This window comes from Gopherus flavomarginatus, chromosome 24, assembly GCF_025201925.1.
Source record: "Gopherus flavomarginatus isolate rGopFla2 chromosome 24, rGopFla2.mat.asm, whole genome shotgun sequence".
Classification (NCBI taxonomy): domain Eukaryota; kingdom Metazoa; phylum Chordata; order Testudines; family Testudinidae; genus Gopherus; species Gopherus flavomarginatus.
In genome coordinates, this window is record NC_066640.1 from 9309026 (window position 1) to 9329305 (window position 20280).

A 20280-nucleotide genomic window follows, 5' to 3' on the forward strand; every position below is an offset into this window, starting at 1 on the left:
ACGCAGGGGGTCATTGAGCCAGCAAGTGCTAAAAGGCATAGGAATTCAATATCTCTATTTCATCTGGCCCCCACAAGCTATGTGGGTAGGGGACTTCCCATTGGTTATCCCAGGAGTGTGCTGGCGGAGCCTGTTTCTCACCATGCATGTATACCCAGCCCAGTGGCATCTCCAGAGGAACCAGGGCTAGAAAGACCCTGTGGTCAGGGAGTTCGGGAAGGAAAAGCCAGCTGGAACATGAGTGAGGAGCAAGAACCTGCAGTTCAATGCGGTCTCAGTCCCATGTTGGGAAAGCTCCATAGAGTATGCCAGACCGCACCACTCCACGCCAGGTCAGCCAAAGAGCAATGCCGCTAGAGGGACCGGGCTAGCTGAAATCCCCCTTCTGCTGCCTTGCAAGGGCAGTCACCCTTCCCCTGCTGCTATGAGATTCGCCTGCTGCTCCAGACACTTGATTGTCCCCCATCCCAAAGCTCCATTTTGGTGAGACTCAGATGGGTGGGCAAACCCGAGGGTCCTGAACATGCCCCGCATCCTCTAAAGCTCACACCAGCTGAGCAGACCTTACCAATTCCTGCAACTTCCATGGGAAAGGTGGTAACCCCACAAGTGGCCATAGCCTCTCTGCAGCAGAGACTGTGAATTCCCCTCCACGAGATGGGACCCCACGTTGACCCAAGAGCTTTAACATTCTTGAGCTAGCTTGCAGGGGCACCGTGGGGATCAGAGCTGACCTCACAATGGGGGTCAGGCCTCTGTATTGCTGCTGCGTGCGCCCCAGGGCAGGGGCCACACCTTTTGGGGGCCGCTGCAACAGGTAGGATAAATGATCCCCATGAGGGCTAAACAGGCTCTGTTCAGTCTGCTGCAGAAAAAACATTCCAGGGGCAGGAGGTGGCACCTGAGGGGGAATGAGGTGATGCTTAAGGGAGCCACACTCTAGCTGCCCCCCTTCCTTTGACTCAGGTAACCTCTCCAGAGGGATCCAGTCAGCAATGGAGAAGGGACTCCACCACTCATTCCCAGAGGTGCCCTCGGATCCTCTTTTCCACCCCTCAACCCCCATGATGATCTGTTTCAGTGGCAAGACCTCCCCCTGGCTCCGTGAAGGAAACAAATCAAACAGCAGGGGCAGAGGGAGTCCATGCATTTGCCAGTGTTCTGAGCCGAGGCACTCCCTACCTCTCACGTAAAGGTTAGCGGGTGAAGAGTAGCGCACCCCGGCGCTGTTGCTGGCCACACATTCATACTTCCCCTGATCAGTCTCTTCACTGCTCTCAATCTGCAGGCCACCTGGTGGGAGAGAAGAAGACGGCAGCAAAGAAATTGTTATTTTATTATTTTTTTTTAAAAGGAGGCCTGGCACCAACGCCCTTCCCCGTCGTTTTTCACCAGCGTCAACGCAGATCCGAACGGTGGCCTGGGGTATGGGGCTTTTTGCTCCCATGCTAGAACTTCACTCCTTGGCATTGCTGGCAGCAAACCTGGATCAGAATGATCATTGTCACTGCGGGACTAGTCGCCGGACTCAACCCCCACAATCCTGATCTATAACGTGGGTAGAAGCTGTACGAGCTGCCCCATGCTGTACTACTGGTCTGCGTCAACCCTGACCTGGGGGTTCACTTCTATCAGGGATAGGACAGCTCAGCATACAGGTCTTGCCTTCTGTGCAGAGAAGACCAGCACAAACACCAACTCTGGTGGCTTCTGCAATGTGGACATTTTCCTCTAGGAACGAATACCAACAACTCAACTCACCCGGGACACCGAACAGCCACTGGTGGAAATGACTTCCTGTTGCTACTGATCTAGGTTGGAACTGAACCAGCCTTCGAGGTGAAAGGCTCTGTAACCTACTCCCAGCCCCCTGAGCCATCCCCGTCACCGCTGGGTTTGTTGTGTGCATAAACACCACACTCACAGGAACTGAGAGGGTGCTTGAAAAGTGCGTTATCCACCAGTGCATGTGCTAAAGGGAAAACAGCGTAAAAAACAAACAAATTTTCTAAACTGCACATGAGTTTCTATCCCATCTGAATGGCCAGTATGCCTGACCAGCCCAATGAGAATCAGGGCTTCATCTATACCTGTACACTATTTCAGCTGATGAAAATATACCCAAATCCAGACTAAACACTCCTACCATCAACTAGTTCAAAAGAGACCTGCACAAATATGCACCACATAACTACACAGATGAAAATCACCTTTGTTTTTAACCCTAGAAAGCATCAGGTCTGCCAAACTCCAGTTAAAGTATATATCCTATAAAATAAACCAGTATGATATCAAATATTTCTTATATGTGCACATGTCAAGGGTAGAGATCAGAGCCCTTAAGATTCCTTGACTGCATGAAAAATTGCAGCTTGGTAGAAGAGTGCTGACAGATCCTAAGGGAGAGTGGTGCAAATGGTATTACTGCTGATTGCAGGTTCAGATTCATTGCAGGGCAGGGGAGAAGTGCAGACTGGATAGAATTTAAAAAAATAATAATAAAATAAAATAAAATAAAAACCAAATTCTCAACAAAAGAACCCACGGACATTTCAATCCAGCAGAGTGACTTGAAAACCAAATGGCCCCTGAACTCGAGCAGATCGGTACCTTCCCACTGAGCCTTCAACTGAGCAGATTTCTTACAGGACTGAAGCCACAGCACTCTCCGTTGTCCAAAAGCTTCAGCTGGGAGGAGGCTGTGTCAGGTGGAGGCTCTGTGAAGATTTTGTTTATGTGGGTCGGCTCCCCTAATCCCAGCCAAGGTTTTATTTAGCTCACGGTAGTGTTTGTCTGAATGCCGGATGCTAGGGGAGATTTTAAACAGAACTCAGGGGCGGGAACAGAATGACGTGGCTGCAGGTGGGAAAGCATGCCAGGGTCTTGTCTACACTAAGGAAATCAGGACCACTTCATTTTCCTTGAGGGCAGCTTTGCCGGTGATAGTAATGAGGGAAGCTGTATTGTAGACAGGTCGGTGTGTGTTCACTACCTGCTGAGAGCAGGTGTAGACATGGTGGTAAGACATGCCTGGATCCTCTGCTATTGCTATCGGTAGTAGAGAATTCTGAGCTTGAATTTTGCCCGTGTTGAGGTTCCCAGAGGGAGAAGAGCCTAGAAGTTACAGCTGGGATGTTCAAAGGGGCCAATAGGAGTCATGCATCCAAATTCCATTCACTTCCAATGGTAGCTGAGCGTCTCACTCCCTTCAGGTTAAAGACGCAGCAACCTAGGCTGGGTACAAAAGTTACTTACTAAGAAGCACCTGAGGTTAGAGAAAGAAAGAAGGCTCTTTAGTGGGTTGGGACTGAGCATGCTCAGGACCTGCTCCAGCAAGACGCTGGGCAACCTCCACTGCCATGGACGTCAAGGGCTCCAGGGCACTCAGTACCAATCACGATCAGGCCCCTGAGTGGTTACTAAGCTCTGACAGTGCTTAATGCCAGACATACACCTGAGTCTTTCACAGCCCTGGAGAGATCAGCTCTTAAATCTCCACCATAAATTTCAGACAGCAGCACCTGAGCCTTGTTTTAGAACAAAAATAGGTTTCACCAAGTTCACCCAGCAAACAGAAAGAGACGTTGGAACAGTATTTAAAATAAAGACGGACACAAACAGAAGTAAATATCCAAAGGTGAGGCAGAAGCAGAAACCACAACAAACAACAACGAGACTTTGGGTTGAGCAGAGATCACATGAAACAGGAACTGAGTTGGAGAGAAATTGTTTGGTGAGGAGCAGGTGGGTGAGTGACTGAGTGAGCGGGGTCTCTTACCTCGGATTGGAGTACCTTCTGCAAGGGAAGCAAAGGAAAGAAGTGAAAGGAGTGAAAAAACCAAAAACGCTTGGACTGCCGGTGGGAAAAGGACCCAGCTCAAGGAAGATCATTCCTGGCAGGAAAACTCCTACACTACCTGGTTTTATCTTACTGACACAGACAGACTGGAGGGGGTTGGGGAAAGGACTCCAAGCAGCACACTCCGGGATGCTTAATCAGGACACTAAACTTGAAGAAGAGGAAGCTGGCCAAATCAACACTCCCTCCATCGGTCACAAAGAAAAGGGAGTCTCTGCACCCTCAGTCCACGTAAGCTAGTATAAATATGTACTCCTTGCATAGCACTGGGCAAATCTGCTTCTACCCTCCCAGCCCATGGGGAATGTGATCAGCATTATTAACCTGTTCTCCTATACAGGGAAATGGAGACCCAGAACCTTGCCCAACGTCACACGACAAAGCTGAGGCTAGATCCCAAGAGTTCCTGGTTCCCAATTCCACACTCATGCTAGTGACACATTTGGGGCACAGGGTTTCGTATAATGCCCTGGGGCCTGTGGTCCCTAGTTATCCTGAGAGCGACTGGCTCTGCAGAACATTACTGGATGCAGCCACGCAGGTGCGATACAAGGGCATGTGGTTGTTTTTGTACCTGGGAAACATGCAAAGGGGATTGCCTGGTGCAGCTGCTCTGGAAGCCACCCTAATAAACTGCAGAGGGGATTAATTAAATCTCGGGAATCCCTGAATTCTGGGAGAGGAGGAAGAGCCTTGTTGTGGTTGGCCATCTCCCATACTCCAGGGCTTCCTTCAGCCAAACCCCCTCCAGCTGCCTCCACTGGCAGTGCCCATCATGAGCTTTCTGCCCACGCACGTGACATCTCGCGGGCAAGAGGGAATGACATCATGGCTGGCAAGCGATGTGACAACCCTTTTGTTTCATGACATCACTGCCCCTGCCTCTGATTTCCTGTCACATGAGCCTGGAAACCACCTTCCTTTGAAAACACGAAGGGTCCTTTTCCCCACAGGCATTCAGATTTTCTGCACAACTCATTCAAGAAATGTTTTTACCCCAATCCTGAAAACAGGGCAGACTTGGCAAGTCCCCAGTCCAAACTCTCCCTAACATATAGAAGCATAACAGCTGCTCAGTGGTAATAATACTGACATTCAACAGCACCTTCCATCCAAGGATCTCACAGTGCTTGACAAATATCAGCCTCTCATTCCCCTCCACCCCACCCCAGGAGGTAGAGAATTATCCCCATTTTACAATGGGGAAATAGAGGCACCGAGGGTGACGAGACTTGGCCAAGGTCACAGAGGGAAACTTGAAGCAAAGGCAAGAGCAGAAAGCAGGACATCTGCTGGCAATCCTTTGCCTTAACCGTAAGGCCATCCTTTCCTCCTTATCCTTCAGCCCTGCCCATCCTCCTTTCTTTGCACGTCAGTGCACCATTTTCAGGATAGAAGGTAAAAAGAAATATGTATCACTGGTTACAGTTAACCTTTATTTGAATTATTTCCAAAGGGGTACAGGGAAAGAAGTGTTACATTGTTAGGCTATTAGATTCTAGTTAGACTCAACTTTTAGTTAAAAGGTTAGACAGTTTGCTGGAGAAATGTTAGCATCTAGTTAGGGTTAGGAACTAGCTATGGTTAATAAAGCAGGTTGATTAGCTGTCAGGACAAAGATCAGAGAGCGCAGGTGAGAAAGAAAGAGGTGGGAGGAGTGTTTACTGGGACTATCTCCACATAGGAGCGGGCGGGCAGGTTTTAAAGAGAGCGAGAGACAGAGAAAGCAGCAGAGGGTTATAGAGAGATTCAGTGGAAATAAAAACAGCCTCTAATACACCCTTGTGTCTCAAAATCAGAGTGAAAAAAATCTACCATCTGTGATGCAAATGTGGAGCAAGACTAAAGGATGGGGGTGGCAGAGACAAGAACCACCCCGCTTCACCCCCCTGCTAGGGATTGGCTGTTACAGTGAATCTGATTGCCCTGGACACAGCAGCTTTCAGTGGAGGCACGCTCTGACTGTGAGGAAATGCACTGGAAATCATGGCCACGTATGGACAGAAGGCAGGACCCGCCTTCCTGAATTATCACAGTTTATGGCTTGTCGTTAACCATTCACTCCCGCTGGAGCCTCTAGGAACAGGTGACAGCAGCTCCAGTGCTTGCGGGGAGCAGGCCACTTCCAAAGTGAGGCTGTTCTTGGCTTCCCAATTTTAGCCAGGCGCACGGGAAACCGATCTGGGAATGGCAAAAGGAGATTTCTGGTGGGACCCACGCCTTGAAGGCAGAAGATGAGAGCTGGACCAAAATGGAAGTGACTCGGGGGGGGAGCAAATCATCTGAATGGTTTCTGGGACACAGATGGTAGATTTTCACTGTTGGAGTTTCACATCTAACTAGCTTCATATTCAATTTAGTGGCAGCTGGATAGCATTGGAGGGGGATTGCAAAAAACAAATCTATTTTCCAGTGGGCCAATGCATCCCCCTGAGATTGCTTGGGGACAGCATCTCTGGTCCACAGCTCGTTAACACGTAGGGCTGCCAATTTTGGTTGGACGTATTCCTGGAGGTTTCATCACATGACGTAATCTTTCATTAAAGATTCACCTTTAATTCCTAGAGACTCCAGGACAACCCTGGAGGGTTGTCAATCCTATTTACACAGCAGTCTGAGAGTCCCTCAATGAGCGTACGAGCGCAGGGCTGGTTCTGCTGGGCAGGGCAGGGCAGGGCAGGCGGTTGCACAGAGCACCAGCACAGCAGGGGCAGCTAAACGTATAAGCTCAAATTTTCAGAAGTGGCCTCTGATTTTGGATGAAGCCCACCTTGAGCCTGTTTTTCAAAGGCTATAGGCCCATGCAAGTTCCACCGATTGCAACTGGGGTTGTGGGTGCTCAGCGCTTCTGAAAAATCAGGCTCAAGGTAGATAAAGGTGCCCCCAATTTAGCCCAAATCAGTAAGGTGGGGAATTTCCCAGTTCATCTAGGACAGTGTAAAATCTGGAGATAGTCCTAGGTGCTCGAGGCCATGCAAGCAGGGGGTGAGCCTCTGGAATAGTGGGGCAGCCAGGGCTCAAGTTGGCATGGGCAACTGATACCCACCATACCCACGGTGTCTTCCCCAGCCTCTCAGGGCAACTCTTGAAGCCTGCATCAGTCCAGGAGGTCAGGATGCTCGCTGGAGTTCAACGACAAGACAAAAGATGCTGCGTTCCAAGCCGGGTTCCCTCAGGTTACCATCCAAGCCTCATCCCCCTGTCACGGGCACATGGGGCCTGTTCTGACACCCCCTCCGTCTTTTCTAAACAACCAACTATGTGGCGAAACTGAGCCCTGAAAATGGGAGATGCGGCGGACCATCGCCATGGCAACCACAGGAAATGTACCACCACGGCTTACCAGGCCACGTGTGAGCGTGTGCCTTGCTATCTCCTGGGGGTGGTGAGCAGTTTTCTAAACCCTCAGCAAACAAGTTAGCATGAAGGACCAGCTGCAATTTTTATGCCTGATCCTGTCTGAGAACAAGCTGGGACTTGGCACAGGGAGGAAAACGTGACGTGAGTGTTGTTGGCAGATTCCCATCAATGTTCTGGCACCTCAGGGAATAGGAACAATCTAGAAGGGACATTTCTGTCTAATCACTCCCCCCATAACCTTCCGAAAGCCCTTCAATAGATGGCTTCCATTTTAAAATTCAGTGCCTGACACCCCCCGTAAGTTCTCACTTAGACAATGCCAATAAACCCATTAGATGTGAAACTCCAAGACCTCCTGCAGGTGTGAACACAATTACCACAGTTCCAGGGTAAAAGCTACGGTCTAATTGGGGAATTCCAGGACAACTGTTGCTAAGTTACGAAAAAAATCTATCCAATGTTAGGAAGTTTGTGTTTAGTTATATTTCCTCATATAGATATATTTTAATTATGATAGTGATGGTTATTTTTGTAGCCTGCAATACCCCTGCGGAAGTTCATTAAGAGGGCAGAATATCCCTACTGAAGGAGTTAGTACAAGAAATGCACAGCATGCCTCTCAAAAAAGCTGTTAAGAAGGAATTAGTTTAAAGGACGAGGGTTACAAATCTGGACATTAGCAGGTTTGTTTCTGTTTTCTTTTTTTAAATTGAACAAAACTTACCAAAGGTCTCTGAATGTTAAAAATAATGAAAAAACAGAAAGGAAAAGAAAAATAAAAGTTTGTTATAGACAGTTATTTCAAAAGCAGAAGACGACACACAAGATACAAAAGGGTTCAGTGCTCATAAGGTTTAAGAAGTTGGCTGCAGAGTATCTCTTGTTTTCCCCTCTATGTAACACAGGCAGGCACCAGACATTGGCTTGACCCAATTCCATTGTGTAGTCCTGAAGTGTAAATTTCTCTCTCAACAACATACAGAAGGAACACTTTTTGTTCATGTAACAATTAGACAATCCTTGGGCTGAGATTTTCAAAAAAGCCTCAGGGAGCTGGGTACCCAAATTTGGATGTCTTCTTCATGCTCCTTTGAAAAATCCCAGCTTTTAATTCCTTCAGGGACCCTCAGGGTTAGTTGGCCCAATGTCTGTCAGAGTTAAATTATTTCCAGTAACCTGGAAAGTGTTAGGGAGGAACAGATCCTAGATGGAAAAAGGGTGTCTATGGATAATGTCCCTAAATTCAGATTTCCTGATCCTTAGTAACACTGAAGCCCCGCTGCCCTGCTCCAGCAGTATAATGGGACCTCAAAGTGAGTGTAAACGGAATATATGCCCACTGTAAAGCCACTTTGCACGGCTAGAGAAATGTAAAGGCTTTAGCATAAAAGAGAATCAGGTACAGACAGAACTGCCAATTTTGGGCAGCTCCATGTGTGATATTTTATGCAAAACAAGTAATGAGCTAATTTTCATGGCTGCAACTAGTTGCATACAGCCATAAACTCAGTCTAACTCAACAGGGTGCATTCTCTCCTACTGTATCTGTTCCTATACAGAGCAGCAGCATGGGAAGGTTCCCATACACACTTCCCTGCCAGCACATCTCAGTCCCAATCTGGGGAGAGCTCTTCTACAGGTAACAGGCATTTGAGTCTCTACGGCCCATGAGATTCTTGGCCTTTCTGGTGAGAGCCTGCCAAGCGGTGGCAACAGTGGTGGTGAGCCTGTGATGTGGGATCTGTAATGGAACCCATTAAAGTCATCTTGTACAGGGGCCACCACATATCCATTAGCGGGCAATGACTTTTAATCCTTATTGAGCTGAGCAGGCTTCCTATTGATGCCGTCAGGCAAAAGGCTCTCCAGCACCGTAGCAATATCCTGAGGCATCCCGCACCCCAATATGAGCGAGTGCTACACCCTCAAGAGCGAGATTTGCTTTCTGGAAAGATAAATGTATCCAACTGAGTTTGGACGTTTGTGCAGCTCACATAGGCAAGGTTTCTCTAACCTGCTCCGCACTCAGGCAACATCTCCCACACATTAGATTCCTCACAAACACACACACTAGGGTGGCCAGATGTCCTGTTTTTATAGGGACAGCCATGATATTTAGGGCTTTTTTTTTTTTTTTTTTTTTTTTTTTTTTTTTAATATGGGCTCCTACTACCCCCCCCCCCATCCCGATTTTTCACACTTGCTATCTGGTCACCCTAACACATGCAGTCAGCCACATCCAGCTCTTAAAGTCACAGCCCCTGTTAACCAAAATACAAGCACGCTATGTACAACCCTAAGGGGAAAGAAATTTACTAATGTAACATCTAAATTCACATCCCCATACAATGTCCTGCAATATAAAATAATTTAGACAATTATTCCAGCATCCTTACGCTAACATTGATTGCACTCCACATGGGTCACCAGCCAGCTTTGACCCCCATAACCATCAGATCTACAACACAACCCTCCTTTACTTCGGCTACCGGAGGAGGAAGGCATACCTTTCTCTGCAAGGAGCAGCCAGCCAAGTGGGAGACAACTATTTATGTACTAGCATTTAGAATGCTGGAGAACAGGAGTCCAGGATTCCTGTTTCCGGGAGTAGAGTATGGTCTAGTGGTTAGAGTTAGAGACAGCACAGCCAAGGATAAAGAAGTCTTAGTTTGGTTTATCTCCTGGGTTTAAACTTGGGATCTCTAGAATGAAAAGCATAAGTTCCACTATTTGAGCTTTCTACATTAGCACCGGGCAGTAGCAGGTTCAAACTTCTCTGTTGTCTAGCCACTAGATAGGAACAAAGTTCCACCCTGTGTTAGTGTGGGTTACACAAGAGCATATTTTGGCCTATTTCTTCTGAAAGGTAGTGTGGCAAAATGAATGAGATTTGGGTCTGTCATAATAGAGCCCTGGATTCTTGACTGCAGTGATCTTATCCTACCTCTCAGTTATCCTATCTGTAAAATTGAGGAATGATAGCTGCCTCCTATAAGGTAGATATACAGCCTTGCTTAATAAGGGCTTGTGAAGTGCACAGAAATATTAAGAACAGTCAGTGAAAGAGCTCTGATTAGAATTCATGGACTCCCGTCTTATAGTTCAATGCACCTTCCCCTAGGCTACAGGGCACTGAGTAAATGAATGACATTCTATCAATTGTGCAGGAATGCATGGGCCCTGCAAGATGCATGATGCCTGCCAGGTCTGCCTGGCGTCCTTATTTCCACCTTTATAAGAGGAATATATTATGCTGCATTTCTATAGGACTTGTCATCGGAGAACAGACAAGCTCTTCGGAAACAATAATTAAAGCCCGGCAACATCATACCCCATTTGGTAAATGGGTGAATGGAGAGTCAGAAATCAGTGGTCTTGTTTCCCCAGAGGTGCTGAGCATATGAAGCTTCCAGTGACTTCAGCTTCCCTGAAAATCAGGCCACAAAGGCAATCAAAGCAGGAATAGAACCTCAGAGTCCTGGTGGTCAATCTCCTGCTCTAACCAATAGAACACACTTCCCCCTGAAGTGGCGAAAGAAGTGACAGGTCTGTAAAAAGGACAATAGGTCCCTTTCAGTGTTTTGTGAGTTTACTGCTTCAAGATGACTGACTTTCTAAACAGCTATAAACGATGTCAGTTCCACCCAGGTCCCTAAAAAGCAGATTTATCCAGAGAAACAAACATCCTGTACAGAAGCTAAACGATTTATTGGGATGATAGTCTAAAAATGAATTTAGTAGGTGGCTCTAAATGAAATACCAAATCGAGCCCAGCTAGGAAATATTAAGGGATATTGTCACGATCATAATTGTATTAAAAATAATCTGAAAACGTGTTAGTAATACCGCCTGTTATGGACACAAAGCATTTTAACATTCTAATTTATCTTTCAGTATTTATACTGGTTAACTTTATTTGCATTTCACCCAGCACGTATGTAATGAAACTAAGGGAGATCAGTTTCATTTGTGTTTGAAGGCTCTTAAATCAAGAATCCATCCTGATTCAGCAAGCGCTCAAGTACGTGCATAAGAGCTGTGCTGAATGGGGGCCACGGTGAAATTAATGTGTGGGTCTTATGGACCAGCCCAATAAAGTTGTATCTGAGTTTCCAGTGATGCAACAGAATGTACAAGTAAAACAATCCTTGTCACTGAAATAATAAACAAAGATGGACTGTGTTTTCAAAAGTGCCTTGTGATTTTGGGTGCTTTAGTTTATGAGTGTCCAACTTATGTCATCTTAATGGGGCCTGATTTTCAGAGGTCAGAAGATCTGGCCTCTCTAAGATATCTCAAGTTGGGCACTCAAAACCCGATGATTCTAAAAAACACAGGCACTTTTGAAAATTTCAGCCTAAATATATAACTGCCCCCAAAATGCTTCCATTCATCTCAGGGAAAATTTTTAGAAATGCCTCAGTGACTTGGGAGCCTAAAGTCTCCTGGAGGGGATTTAAGATCCTAAATTGCTTCGGTGTTCTTTTCAAATTATATTCATTAAATTTTACAATTCTCCACCCCCTTTTTTTAAAAAATCTGAAATATAGGCCTTACATTTAGGAGACAGTGTTCTCTTGTGCCGAACCTTTGCTATTATAAAGTTCTAGAAATCAAAGCAATTAGGAAATTAATTTTTCTGGACAATAGGAATGCAAAATATCTGATGTGGAGGAAACAGTATATAATTAGAATGCGGAGGTACACAAGGAAATTAACCTTTAACCAGTCAAGGCTGGCCCTCCAGTACCAAAATTCTTTGAACTCACCCTATGCCAAACAGGACAAAAGAGCAATGAGTTTGTCATATTCTCCGACATTCAGATCTTGCATTACAAGAATCAGACCTGAAGATTTCAGAGCCAGGGGCGGCCTGGATAGCAATAACTGGCTGTTACCCCCTTGACTGACTTGCAAAATGGCTGAGCCTCAGAAGATGCTCCCACAAAGCAACCCCAGTTCCCACGCTAAAGCCTCTTCCCCCTTCCGTCCCCTGTTCCTGTGCCAGGAAAAGCTCTTAAAAATGCTCCATCTCGTAGCCGAACAAGGGTTATGCTCCTCAGGGCAACTAAAGTGAGGCTTGGTCTAGTCTAGCTAAGCCCAATCAGATAGCTGTGTACTCTCCAGACTGGCTTAAAGAGGCAAGTCTGAATTGTGGTCAAAAATCTAAACCAGGGGTCGGCAACCCGCGATTTGGCACATGAGCTGATTTTGAGCCGCATGCAGCAGCCTGCCGCGGTCTCGGCCCCCGCCCCCAGCCCCATTCAGCGCCCCCGCCCACCACTCTCCCCTACAGGGGCAGGAGGCAAAAGCTTGGTCCTGCGGTAGCCAAGCTTCCCTCTCCCCGGCTTCTTCCCCCAGCCTGGTGCTTTCCTGCCCTGCCCGCTCTCCTTCTCTGCACCAATCAGCTGATGGCCCTAGTGAGGGAGAGGGGGGAAGAGCAACAGTGTGCTGTCAGTTCCCTGGAGGAGACAGAGAGAGGTAGGGGCAGAGCCTTGAGGAAAGGGGTGGAACAGAACATATCCCTTCCAGCCCCCTGCCCTGAGTGGCTCAGGGCAGGGAGCACCCCAGCCCTCTGCCCTGACCCCCCCCACACACACTCAGTCTTCTGTCCTACACCCCCCACACCCCCAGCCCTGACCCCCACCACACCCAGCCTTCTGCCCTGCACTCCCCAGCCCTCTGCCCTGAACCCCTCCCACCCCAACACACACGCAGCCTTCTGCCCTACATCCCCACAGCCCCATCCCTCTGCCCTGAACCCCCCCAACACATCCAGACTTTGGCCCTGCACCCCCTACACACACCCAGCCCTCTGCCCTGACCCCTCAAACCTCCCACCCAGGTCTGGGGTCCCGGCCGCAGGCCCTGCTCAGCCCACTGCCGGCCTAGGTGAACAGAACCCCAAGCCAGCAGCGAGCTGAACAGGCTGGAGGCGAAAGATTAGCATTTTAATTTAATTTTAAATGACACTTCTTAAACATTTTGAAAACCTTGTTTACTTTACGTACAATAGTTTAGTTATATAATATAGACTTATAGAAAGAGACCTTCTAAAAATGTTAAAATGTATTACCGGCACGCAAAACCTTAAATTAGAGTGAATAAATGAAGACTTGGAACACCATTTCTGAAAGACTGCCGACCCCTGATCTAAATGGTTGCTTTTGTTTTAGTTTCCATTGAGAGGTGAAGCTCCCAAAGGTGACTTTCTGCGAGAGAGAAAGGATGGATATTTTTAAACGGGACAATTTGACAGTGCTTTATCTGTAGCTTTCAGAAATAAAACCACATGCACAGACACGCATGTTATTTTACTGACACGCACATGCATACACACAAACTGCTCCTGAAACGTGAACAATGAAAGATGCCACACTAACATTCACAAAACCAGCAAAGGACAGACAGACGAACAGATGGGGGAAGACAGAGAACTGACAACAGCCACAGAGCTGGGGTACATCTGTTCATGGAGTACCACTCCATTGCCGCCCACTCCCTAAGGTTGACTTGAGAATGCTCAGAACTGCTCTCCGGCGATGGCTTCGGGAAGGCGATAGACCCAAAAGGATTAGATACCAAAAGGATCCTAGGAGAGGCCTGGTTCTGCCACAGACTGCGGAAGCCGCCGTCCACATCATGGATGGGACCGTCCCAGCTGTGACAATACACAGCTGTCGTGGCTGTGGTCCTGATCCCGATGTGGATAGGGCTGAAAGCTCCATGCTTGGTGCTGTCACCCTCCTTCCTTCATTTATACAGCTCATCGTCTGAGCATGACCCACCTCTCCCCACCCGTTCCCCAACTCCCCCTCCACTCCTATAGGTCCCCCTGGTTAGGCAGAGCACCATTCCATGAGTGTTGCCAAATTAGCAGATTCCCTGGAAAGGGAACCAGGTTCTCAGTGGAGTTTGGTTTCCTGTCAATCAACTTGGGGGGATGGATGCAGAAGATCATGAAGAAAATGAAGGAAACCACCACCAACCCAACCACCTTTCGGGAGCTCAGAGCCGTTTTTACCAGGTCTTCTGTAGAACTTATGTTTTAATCTACAGGCCAACGGGATTGGCTCTCACCAGTCACCATTCCGCCCAGAAAGCTCTGCTCGAGCACTCTCTTTGGGGTCAGTTCCAGGGTTCACTCCCTACTGGGCTCGCAAGGAGACCTTACCTGATCTCAGCTGCTTTATCCTCCCATTGCTGGCGCTGGGGTCAACGGGAAGGAAATCTTTGAACCATGTGATCTCCGGGTCTGGGTTCCCGCTGGCTGCACACAGCATGGTGGCCGTCCGTGTGCGCTCAACCACCTTCAGCTGGGGTCCCATGTCAATGTTTGGGAAGCCAGAAGGCAGCTGGTCTTCTGCGGGAGGAGAGCAAAGGAGAAGCGGCTTAGTTTAGTGCTCTTTCAAGATCGAGGTGGTATCGAGGAGGCTTAATTCAACAGAGTACGCTAAAGAGAGACTGTCAGCAAGAAACCCAATCCATTTCAAAGAGCGAGTTCAAAATATTTTCCAATATGGCCCCATCTCAATTGTTGTGGCTTTACAATTATTCGTATTACAGCCAAGCGGCTCCAAACAGCAACCGAGGCCTTGTTGTGCAGGGACTGCAGAAATGGAAAGACTATCTCTGAGTCAAAGACATCACAATCTGAACAGGTCACATTTTCCTGTGGTTTTTTGGGTTTTTTTTTTTTTTTTTAAAAGTTCTTCTTTCCCTCACTGCCCAGCGACCCTTGGAAATCGGCCAACTGCACAAGAGTGAAAGCGACTATGTGTGAAGTCATGTCAAATGGACAGTGGAAACTAGCCGAGAAAGGAGGGGAAAAATCTTTCAGCTGTAGTTACATCAGGGGACACTTGGTAACAACAGGAAGCAAAACTCTTTCAGACAGAGCATTTTTAAGGTTATTAATTTCAACTGTTGAGATTCTAGGACAAGACAGACACACACCAACAGCTACAAAACAGCTCATGGTTACCCTCTTATCCTCTAGGCCAGGGTTTCTCAATGACCGGTCCATGGACTGGTGCCAGACCACGGCAGCCTCCTTGCCTGTCCCTGAGATTTCCCTGACATAGTTTAGGAATGCAGCAAGCCGGTCCCTAGTCTAGAGTACTCCTCTAGAGCTTGTCTTTCCCAGGGAAAAAGGTGTAGTCTTAATTCAAGTTAGCTAACTCATAAAAACAAACATGGGACAGGCTATCACATAGTCTTTACTATGCTAACTCATGCTAAAGCCTAGAGTGACTTGGAAAATGGATTTTCCATCCCGCAAAAAACGTGGAAATTTGGGGGGGGAGGGGGGAATCAAAAATCTCAAATTGGAACAAAAAAAAAATCAAAATTTTGAAATTTTCCATAAAATGAAATTCTGGAAAAAATAATTTCATTTAGGTCAATCAAAACATTCTGTTTCAATTTTAACCATTTTTAACATATATAAGTAAATTTCAAAACAAAATGTCATTTCAAAACAAATGTATTGAAACTTTCCATTCGGAAAATGTCAAAAGCGGGCCTCAGACATTTTAAAAAATGTTTTTTGAAGATCTTTTTCCCCAACAAAATTTTGTTGAAAGAGAGAAAATTTGGCCAAAAAAAAAAATAATTTTGTTTTAGCTGAAACATCAAATATTTTGGCTAAATGTTATCACCCAGCTCTAGTTAAAAACTACAGACTGCCTTACATTCCCTAGGATTTTACTTTGCGTTAGGTACCACGTGTTGACTAACACGCGTTAAGGACACATCGTTTTTCGTAGTGATGACACATCCCTCGTGCCTGGTAGCCTGCAAAGAGGATATAAGCAACATGGGGATATCTTACAGAGAGTCTCCTTTAATGCCAGTGTTTATGCATTAGGAGCCCAAGGATCCTTGGGTTCAAGTCCAGGGGGTTGGGTGAGACAGCACAAAAATTGAAGGACGGGATTTTTCCAGTGCCCTCAGTGTTGGTCTAAATCTGCTCATGCTGAAGACAATGGGTGTTTTCATTGGCAGTGGCGGCAGAGATAGGTCGATGTGGAATGCTTTTCAAAAACCCAGCCTACAATGCCCAGGGTTGTGAAACATCGCAGACAATTTCCAATGCAATGGTGAGGTTGCATCCTTCTCGCACCCAGCTGTGTTCCCAGGTCACAGGCCAAGCTGTGTACCACACATACGGCTGAACCCAAGGGACAATGGGAGAAAAGAGAGGCACTGGAAGCCTAGGCTTGCTGCTTCTTCCCCAACGCCCCTCTCTTTTAAATGAGAGGCAGCCACAATTCCCAGGTCCTAATGCTGGCTCTGTTAACTGTGTTTTCGGTGAGTTACTGCATTTTGCTGTTCCTCAGTTCCCGCATCTGTAAAACTGGGGACATCGCTGGGACACGGAGTCAAGGTTTGTACAATGCTTGGAAGCAGCGGAGCACCATGCAAGCCCTAAGAAATGCAGTTCTTAACAACACTCGGATACTGCAGCGATTAACAGGATAAATGCTTAGACTGTCTGAATTTTCAAAGGCAGCCTCCCTGCTCTGAACGTGCCAGGGAGTGAAAGGGGCCTGCGGTGTCCATTCACAGCTACTGACCCGTCAAGAGGGCGAAGCACTAAGCAGAAGTCAGGTTAATGTACAAGCGAAGGGCTTGTTTACACACAAAAACTGTACCACTTCTTAGCAGTGTAGCTAAAGCAGTACAGATCCCCTAGTGTGGGTGCTGATCTATCAGTATAAAGCTGCTTTATCATTCCCATACAGGAAGGGGAAATAAGTTATGTTGGTGTACTAGGCACCTTTATACCAATACAACTGCATCCACACTAGGAGCTGTACTGATTATAACTATCTCAGGAAAAAAAATCACATTCCTAACGGATACCGTTATGGCAGACAAGCATTGCGTGCAGACAAGGCCTAAGGGACGGCACTGCAATTACAGCTTGCCACGGTTTAATACACGAGCCCACGTTTATTGCATCAAATTCATCCGCGGGGCAGAATAAAGAAGAACTTCTCTCACCGTTTAAACGTATAGTGGAGTCTGGTTAGGGGTCTGAGAGATTGGCTGCCGGGTTCTGTCCCTGGCTCTGCTGTAGATTGGTTTTGTGACCTTGGATAAGTCCCCTTTCTGTGCCCCATTTCTGCCCCCCCCCCAATCTGGTAAAATGGGGGTATTAATAATCCTCCTCTGGTCCCTCTCAAGATTGTTTTGTGATTTCATGTGCGTGGCGTGTTTTAGGATACTTAGGTGACGGGGCTTTTTGAGTGGCTCAGTATTATTTTGTTTCCACTCCACAAGCAGGCAGGGAATGTCTCTCGCTACATCTTTGTGCAGCACCTAACACAAGGGGTCCCCCAAGCAGGGGGAGGGATTTTGGGTGCTACCCAAATAAAAGATTAATAATAATAAAAGCAGCTGGGACATGCCATGGATTATCGACCCTAATCCTGCACGCTGCTGGGAGCCCTCCACTCCCAGCTGAGAGACACTTGACAACATGCAGGACTGAAGCCCCAAACAGCGTCTCAAAAGAAAGTCAAGGGAAGGTCTTAATTTGCTTTCTGTATTGGAATATAGAAACCAATTTAAGGGACTGAGCCACACCAGGAGACCGAGCTGTGGCTGGGTATTGCAGCGGTCTCTGAGCAGCATGCATTCCTGAAGCTCATATCTGCTGCACTACACAGGCCCATCCAAGAGTGAGCTCAGGACAAAGATGCAGCCAGGGAACTGCTTTGCCTATGCCCACTTCAGCCAGGCTTTTAATGCGTTCCCTTCCCCTTTTTAAGCAGGCCGTTGCATGCTGTTAAAGTAGCCAGTGTCTGATTGGCTGAAGATGACATCATTATTGATTACTGCATGCATTCAGTTTCCTGGTGATGCTACTCCACCAGGCTCAAACCCGAATCTGTTAATTTCACAAACCAGTTAATCCGCAGAGAGAATAGCCCTCTTGACTGGCAGGGTGCGCGTGTGAGTTTAAGTGTGAGCATGCGTTGGGGAAGGCCTGGTACAACTATTATTACTGAGTGTTTCTAATTAAACAAAAATGTTAATCTTGCAGCACATTGTGCAGAATTCCTCTGAGTTTAATTAAACAACCGCGGCTACAGTCGTGATCAGATTTGAGGATCAGATCAGCAGAGGAAGCATGTCCAAACACAGCATTTTCCACTGATTCAAGTGCTCGGATTTCCTTCCTTCCAGGAAAGAGAGACTGTTCTTCATCCCTTAACAATTGGATTCCCTACAATAATGCAATCAGCTCAATCCCCAAAAAGACATGAACATACCCCTCTTTCCAGTTGCCAGACACCAAACCACACCTGCTACAAACTGCCTGGCTTGGACTGCGAGTTCTATTTCTAAAAGTAGTCCAGGCATCTCCAAGAACAGAAGTCTCATGATGCGAGATGAAGAAACCTGGAGGACACCTCTGGGCAGATGTCTGCAGCTGACTCACATTGGCTTTGTAGGGAAACATTTCCAGGTGTTGCGCTTGCTACATTATTAGAGTCTCCCAAGCACCTTGTTCATACCTGCTCTTGGATTTAATGGTTTTAAAGGCCTCCCCTGGGGAAAAGCTGGTGAATTACCTCAAGGCCACTGAACAAAGTAGCGTGAGAAAGTGCAGGGGATAGGAGAGAGTGCTTCAGTATTCATTTATAATAAATCCTACCAGCGCACAGCCTCTGCGCTGGGGGAAAAAATACATCAAACCGTCTGGGGCGCATGCGCTCACAATCATACAAATAACACCGAGGTCACCGACTAGCAAGCAAAAGCACTCGCTGACGCCGTCTCCTTGTCGCTCTGGAAGGTGGCAGCTCTGTGCTGAGATAATTAACTGTACTGGAAATGAGGATGAGGAAGAGAGATAAAGCGGGGGTTGCTGCTGCTCTTTTCCCCAGGGTTGGCACGGTTGTTTAATCATTTAAAAGATGCATGTGCTATGTATTAAATGCTATGCTGAAGCAACATGAAGGATGCATAGTCAAGCACCTGGATGCCAGGAAATGCATAAGTGAGAGTACCCGTTGCCCTCCTCTACAGACATCCAGATGTCAGAGTTTGACACGTTAATAAACTAAGTCTCACATCAACACCCCCTACCCTCCCAGGATTACCACCACTGCAGAAGCAGGGGCAGAGAGCAGAAGTGACTTGCCCAAAAATCACACCAAAAGTCGACAGCAAAGCCAGGAAGAGAAGAACCCAAGTCTGCTGAGTCCCATTCCTGTGCCTTGCTCATAAGGCCATGAGAACCCAGAACGAGCTCTGATCTCTTGCGTATGGGTGCATGATATGCCTTTGATACGCTGATCCAATACGATTTCTCTTTGTACTTCATCCAGTGCACTAGATGTCCCAATAACTATCATGTGGGTGAAACGAGACAATCACTGTGCTCTAAAATAAGCACACAGAAAAATGATAAAAAGGTAAAAACACCCTATCCGCCGCAGACCAACACTTTCACAGAATGATCCCTCAGTCCTCCTCCTCAGAGAAAACCTGCCCAACTCCTTCAGAAGATGAGTTTTAAATTCATAACTCTGCTAGACACCAAAAATAACAGATTTAATAAGACACTGGATTTATGGCTCATTACTACAATCTGTAACACACTAACCCTCCTTTGTCGCACAACTGTAGAGATGTTACTTGCCCACTTCAGCTTGAATGGTCTCTTGCAACATGTGTTATCTCCTTATCTGTTCCACTCTTGTATTTAGCTGTGACACTGGGTTTGCCTAGACAACAACTAGACACTCGCGTCTGGCCCGTGCTAGCCAACTTGAGCTTGCAAGGCTCGGGATGTGGGGCTGTTTCACTGCTGTGTAGACTTCTGGGTTCAGGCTGGAGCATAGGCTCTAGGATTCTGCAGGATGGGAGGGTCCCTGTAATTATATAATTGAAGACTATCTTAAGGCACAGTTGTGTGTCCAACCTTCAATTTCATATATTCTGACTAACAGTTTAGCTACAGAACCATAACACTTCATTATGTTGTATTCGTTTCCTAGGTTTTTCGTTTTTTTAAGAGAAAGAAAAAAAAACAACTGGCGACC

At 46.9% G+C, this 20280-nt stretch overlaps 1 protein-coding gene across 8 annotated transcripts in view; it reads right to left on the reverse strand.

Annotated features, from left to right (window-relative positions):
* PTPRS (protein tyrosine phosphatase receptor type S) overlaps window positions 1-20280 on the reverse strand; it is a 244058-nt gene that overhangs the window by 74739 nt on the left and 149039 nt on the right. For all 8 annotated transcript variants that reach the window (XM_050934412.1, XM_050934410.1, XM_050934411.1 and 5 more), the window contains exons 5-6: window positions 14394-14582; window positions 1183-1293 (exon numbers count right to left, since the gene is read on the reverse strand). In XM_050934412.1, the coding sequence (XP_050790369.1) occupies window positions 1183-1293; window positions 14394-14582 (300 nt within the window). The remainder of the gene's footprint in view (window positions 1-1182; window positions 1294-14393; window positions 14583-20280) is intronic.